Raw genomic sequence first — 5,556 nt, 5'->3', positions numbered from 1 at the left:
TTACTGCTTTTTCCTCAAGTTTAAATTTTTTATGCAATAAGTTTGATTGATTTATAACCATTTAAAAAAAATAATAATAAAAGAAGTAATAAAATGAAACAGATTTTTTAAAACAGTATTATAATAAAAATGTTGTGTATTTTATATGTAACATAGAGCAATATTTCAAAAAGTTTACTTTATTTAGATTTTTTTGAGGGGGGGGGGCACCCAACAACAGTTAAGACAGAATTATTAAAATACAATTATTGATTAGACTTTTTAGCATAAAAAAATGGGAAAAACAAATTTTAAGTTAGAAACTTGTAGAAATGTAAGGATGTAACAGTGTCTGTTGTAATAACTACAATAATATGAGGCTTAATAAAGATTTATTTTTCATAAATCTCTATGCAATTGTACAAAAGATGCAGATCATCATCCTTACCTTATCAATGGTATGTAGAATGGTGGTGTAGTTGTTCAGATAGTTGGTGTAGACTTTTAATTTGAAGCCCAGCTTTACGAAGACATCTCCAACACACTGATCAGCCCTCCATTGCTGCAGCCTGCTCTGTAAATCTGCATGAAATACTCTTAAAAACAACAAAAAGGAATCCTTTTTCCCTCCAAGCAGTAAATCAAGCAAACAGAACCACAAGAATAGTAGAAATAGAAAAACCTGTTGATCTGCAAAAGGTGAGAAACAGCAGTGAAGATGATCTGGATGTCAGCGCGGCTGAGGATGGCTTTGTGGGAGTTCAGCGCGGCGGTCAGAGGCTCCTGGTATACCTTTGACACCCATCAGGTAAATGTGTTTCAGCATTTTGTAGGGAAACCTCAAAATAACCAAAATATAACTTCTTCCTGACAAGTAAAAATAAACAAATACATATAAAAATAAGAATAAAGCTGGAAAAGACAAGTGGGGAAATTGGCCGTCCCCTCCCCCGCCACCCTCACTGGCTAAGTAGTGCATTGGACAAACATACAAAAAAGGTTGTTTTTTTTGTTTTGTTTTTTTAAATGCTGGCTTTTCTGTTGGTTTATCACCATAGCAACCATTTTACTTTTTGGTCGCCAGGGGGTGACGAACAAGTCTATGTCATTTTTGGAAGAATCTGCAAAAGTAAACTTTTGGATTTCCTTAGCAACACAGGTTTTTTGGTTACTATGTCAACGTTCCTGATATGTTCATATGGTATGTTACATTACTTTGTTCAGCTTGAGCTAGGGATTCATATAGTACATTTTCACAACACTCTTTTGAAAAAAAAAATATGCAAGCAACTAGGAAACACAACTTCCACGCCAACCAAAATCTTCAAACTAAACTTTTATTCCCCCAAATAGCTTCCTAATAATGCATGATAAATGAGGATGGGATACATTAAAATCCTTAGCCGGGGTTTAAATTTATAGGTAGTACTAACAACGAGCTATATAGGCTAGAGGCGCTACGCTAGTTTGTCGCATACGCAAAGTTAGACGTTATATTGGAAAAGGCTAGAGACCTGTTTACTGCTGTGTTACAATTGCACCAACAGAGCCGGAAAAACAATTATGAGACTTTTCACAAGTAAATTATTACTGTCAGCTGATAAAGGACCAATATTAATCATTTTACTGTATCCGCTAAGCAATATCTCATTGCTTACTGCCCTATCCAATATGGCGTCGCTCTTTATGTATCTTGGACAATGGTAACATGGTAGTGTAGCATCTCTAAGCCCAATGAGAGAATTGATTTGTGATATTAGGCTATATAAATAAAATTGAATTGAATTAATTGGGTAAAAGTGTTTTTTTTATTTTTTTTTTAATTAAGATAGCAGCCTCTTCCTGGGGTCAAAGGTCAACAAAACTTAGGCTGTGGTTGTAGATTTAATCTGGTGCGTGAAATTTTGTGAATCTCGCTTAAACAAAAGTATTTTTTTCCCCATAATGTGCAAATTTTAAAAAATAATCATGAATTGACACACTTTGACAAAATGGCTACCAAGCAGTGGGTCCTGTGGCAATCCCACAACAATTTTATTTTTTATGTTTCTTTTTTTTTTTAAACTGTCATTTTCCAGGACATAGTTTCTGCAGTTAATTAAAAAGTTGTCTCTGAGTTTTGCCATGGAGTAAGCCTGCTCCCACTTCCCATCATCCACTTTCAAAACTCCTGTTAAACAGCCCTGACACATCTTTTGGTTTAGTCAGTGGCTTTTGGAATTATTATTTTTTTGGTTGCTTCCCACTCTGTGATGTCAATTTATCAAAATTTTTTGTAAAATTCATATTTAGGTGTAAATTTTTGAGAGTTTTTGAATTAGTGGTGGTGGGGCAAAAATGTTCACTCAAAAGTGTAGCTAGCAAGAGATAAGAACTGCCACGGGACATAATAAGAATTCAAAAGAATAAAACTTCATTAATATTTTAATACAATAAACTCAAACCAGAAAACATTTCAAAATAAAAGCATACTAAACAATTAAGGATCTCAATGGTAAGACGGCGGGCCGTGTGACACATTAGTCGTGTTTCCATTAACTCTGAAATTTCGAAAAACGGAATTTCGATATTAAATTCTCCTAATGGAAACACCACAATTTCGAAAAAACTCGCCTTTTTCGAAATAAAGTTTTTGCGCTTAGAGGAGGTGGTATTTGGGCCGTATCGAAACAGTAGTTTTTCGAAAAACTGTAATGGAAACACTTTTTTCGAAACAAACGAGTCACGTGACCATTAACCGGATATGGCGTTTCGGACAGGAAGCAGGAAAAGCTGGTCAAATGCGCTTTTTCACAGCAACTGGCTGCCTTGAGCACCGCACAGCGGGAGCCACGAGAGGTCCCACAGCATCGCACAGCTCATCAAAAGTTGAGCGTGTCATGCGAAAATGCTGAATCCACAGCTCTTCAGTGAATTCTTCAACCACGATTCCCCAAAACTGTTTGACTCTACGTCGCTCCCACGTTTAAGGAGCCTGCCGCTCCAAGGCTCGGATCAGACGTAGACGTCTTCTCTGATGGGAAGGATGAGAGCTAGCTCCGTGGCAGAAATGTGAATGAATCTACTGCACATGAAAATAGTGTTTATATCCGTCGTCATGTTTTTTTAATGACTTATCGCGGGAATTACTTCGAGTTTTTCGCATAATCATGGTTTAATGGAAACGCTGTTTTTTCGAAACATTGTTTTATCGAAATTCTAGAAATTTCGAAAAAGTTTTGCGCAAAAGTGTAATGGAAACGCAGCTACTGAGTTGCTAAGGGTTTCATTTTTAAGTTTTTAAGAAGTTTTACCTTCAGCACAGCACTCAGCCTCCCGAGATAAAGAGTCTCACTGTGGAGCAGCTCGGATGCTGCTGCCGCTCTCCAATCAAACGCAGACTGAAGACAGCCAGAAAAATGATTTAGGTGTTCAGATTTAATCTTCTCTGAACAAAAAGGTTTAAAGAGCGAGCACCTGTTGAAGCTGGAGCTCAGGTGAGGGGGATTCTCTGTGGTTTTTTTCTTCTCCTCCAGAAGTCTCCCCTTCATTCTCCTCGCTACATCTTTTCAGAAAACTGGACAGGAACTCCACTGGTCTGGTCTGAGGACATAACAAAACACACCTTTATTAATATTTAGTGAATCCACAATGATTTTCTCACTTGTTTAGGCACTGCGGGTGATTCTGACCTCATTCTGCCTTGTGACAGCAGTGAGTCCTCGAGTCAGAGCCACACTGAGCTCTTTAGACACACAGAGATCGTGGAGACAGAGCACCTCTGACAGAAAATAACCTGCAGAAACTCAATGTTTACGATAGTGCCGCCAGGATCCGAGTGTGTCTGTGTTCCTGAAACCCACCCAGAGCTCGACCCCGAGCCTGCAGGCTCAGCCGCTGCAGGGACGTCTCCAAAGAGCTCCTCATTTCCTGTAGCGCCTCCTCCAACCACTCAGCCTGTCTGCACCAGCCGTGCAGCACGCCGTCGTTGATGTACTGCAGCGGAGGATGCTCTCCTGAGAACCCCACGTGCATATCGGAATGTGACCACTCACCGAGGACTACAAATAAAGAAAAAAATATACATGGAGTTACATTAGTGTTGTGAGTGAAATTTCTATTAGAGTTCACTTACTGTTCTGGAAACTTCCTGTAGCAAGACCCACAGGTGATGAGACCTCCAAGCCAGTTAGTGAAGACAGCACGCCAATAAGAGCGATTCCCGCCGCTGTCATGATGCACAAATCAAAAACAACAAAAAACTATGAACACAAATCAAAACTAGAAAAGTTGCATTACCTGTGATGATGCTAGTGTGAAGGCTTTTTGCTGAAAGTAGTCTCTGAAGAGTCTGAAGCTATTTGCTGAAAATGGTGATGCAATTGACTTTAACTGCTGAAGGGATTTGCTGAAAATGCATTTGTGAATTGTTTAATTTGCTAAAAGACTGGACATTTTGTTAAAGAACTATAAAAGAGCACTGAAATTGACCTACATTTTTGAAAATTTTGTAGTAAAATTGCTTAAAAATCTATAATACATGCCAATTTTGCAAAAATATTTAATGTGTTGCTTAAATGAGCTAAATGCCAAATTAGCCCAAAAACCTTTTGTAGATGCCAAATTAGCCAAAAAAGCTAGCGTGTTGCCTAAATACTATCTGAACTCCAAACTAGCTTAAAATTCCTCAGTAAACAAAATTAGTCAAAAACTTTAACCTGTCACTAAAGTAGAAGCTAAACTCTAAATTAGCTTATAAAAAATCTCAGTAGATAACAAATTAGCCAAAAATGTTAGCCTTTTGCTAAAATTTTAGCTAAAGTCAAAACTAGCCTATAAAAACCTCAGATGTTAACAAATTAGCCAAAAACGTTAGCATGTTCCTAAAATATTAGCTAAGCTCCAAATTAGCCTATTAAAACCTCAGAAGTTAACAAATTGCCAAAAACGTTAGCATGTTCCTAAAATATTAGCTAAACTCCAAATTAGCTTATAAAACCTAAGTAGTTTAACAAATTAGCCAAAAACGTTAGCATATTGCTAGAATATTAGCTAAACTCCAAATGAGCCTTAAAAACCTTTATCGATGCCAAATTGGCCAAAAAGCTAGCTTGTTGCTTAAATATTAGCTAAACTCCAAACTAGCCGAAAATTCTTCAGTAAACTAAATTAGTCGAAAACTTTAGCTTGTCACTAGAGTAGAAGCTAAAGTCTAAATTAGCTTATAAAAAAATCTCAGTAAATAACAAATTAGCCAAAAATGTTAGCCTATTGCTAAAATTCTTGCTAAAGTCAAAACTAGCCTATAAAAACCTCAGAAGTTAACAAATTAGCCAAAAACGTTAGCATGTTGCTAAAATATTAGCTAAACTCCAATTTTTTTTTACTATAAAAGGTGAAAACAAAGCCCATGAATATATTTAAAGGGTTGTTTTTAATCGTATTAAAATTATGAAAATTGTAGACTTTATCATTCATTTCCCATGGGGCACTTTTTGCTCAATATTTTAAAAAACAATAAATTTTATGAATACCGAAATTACAAGAAGTAATAACCTGAATGACCCGACTGTTTTGTTACCAGATTTCGGAAAAAAG

General features: G+C 36.7%; 1 protein-coding gene across 1 annotated transcript in view; it reads right to left on the bottom strand.

The window, feature by feature from the left end:
* The window catches only part of LOC112160197 (epithelial cell-transforming sequence 2 oncogene-like), a 16,046-nt gene that overhangs the window by 3,120 nt on the left and 7,370 nt on the right, over positions 1 to 5,556 (bottom strand). Inside the window, exons 9-15 of the mRNA XM_024294605.2 lie at positions 4,094 to 4,186; positions 3,822 to 4,019; positions 3,651 to 3,754; positions 3,436 to 3,561; positions 3,273 to 3,359; positions 662 to 771; positions 428 to 575 (exon numbers count right to left, since the gene is read on the bottom strand). Coding sequence (XP_024150373.1) covers positions 428 to 575; positions 662 to 771; positions 3,273 to 3,359; positions 3,436 to 3,561; positions 3,651 to 3,754; positions 3,822 to 4,019; positions 4,094 to 4,186 — 866 coding nt within the window. The remainder of the gene's footprint in view (positions 1 to 427; positions 576 to 661; positions 772 to 3,272; positions 3,360 to 3,435; positions 3,562 to 3,650; positions 3,755 to 3,821; positions 4,020 to 4,093; positions 4,187 to 5,556) is intronic.

This window comes from Oryzias melastigma, linkage group LG2 (genome assembly GCF_002922805.2).
Source record: "Oryzias melastigma strain HK-1 linkage group LG2, ASM292280v2, whole genome shotgun sequence".
NCBI classification, from domain to species: Eukaryota; Metazoa; Chordata; class Actinopteri; order Beloniformes; family Adrianichthyidae; genus Oryzias; species Oryzias melastigma.
Note: the sequence above shows the minus strand (reverse complement) of the source record. Positions and strands in the feature narration are given on the sequence as shown.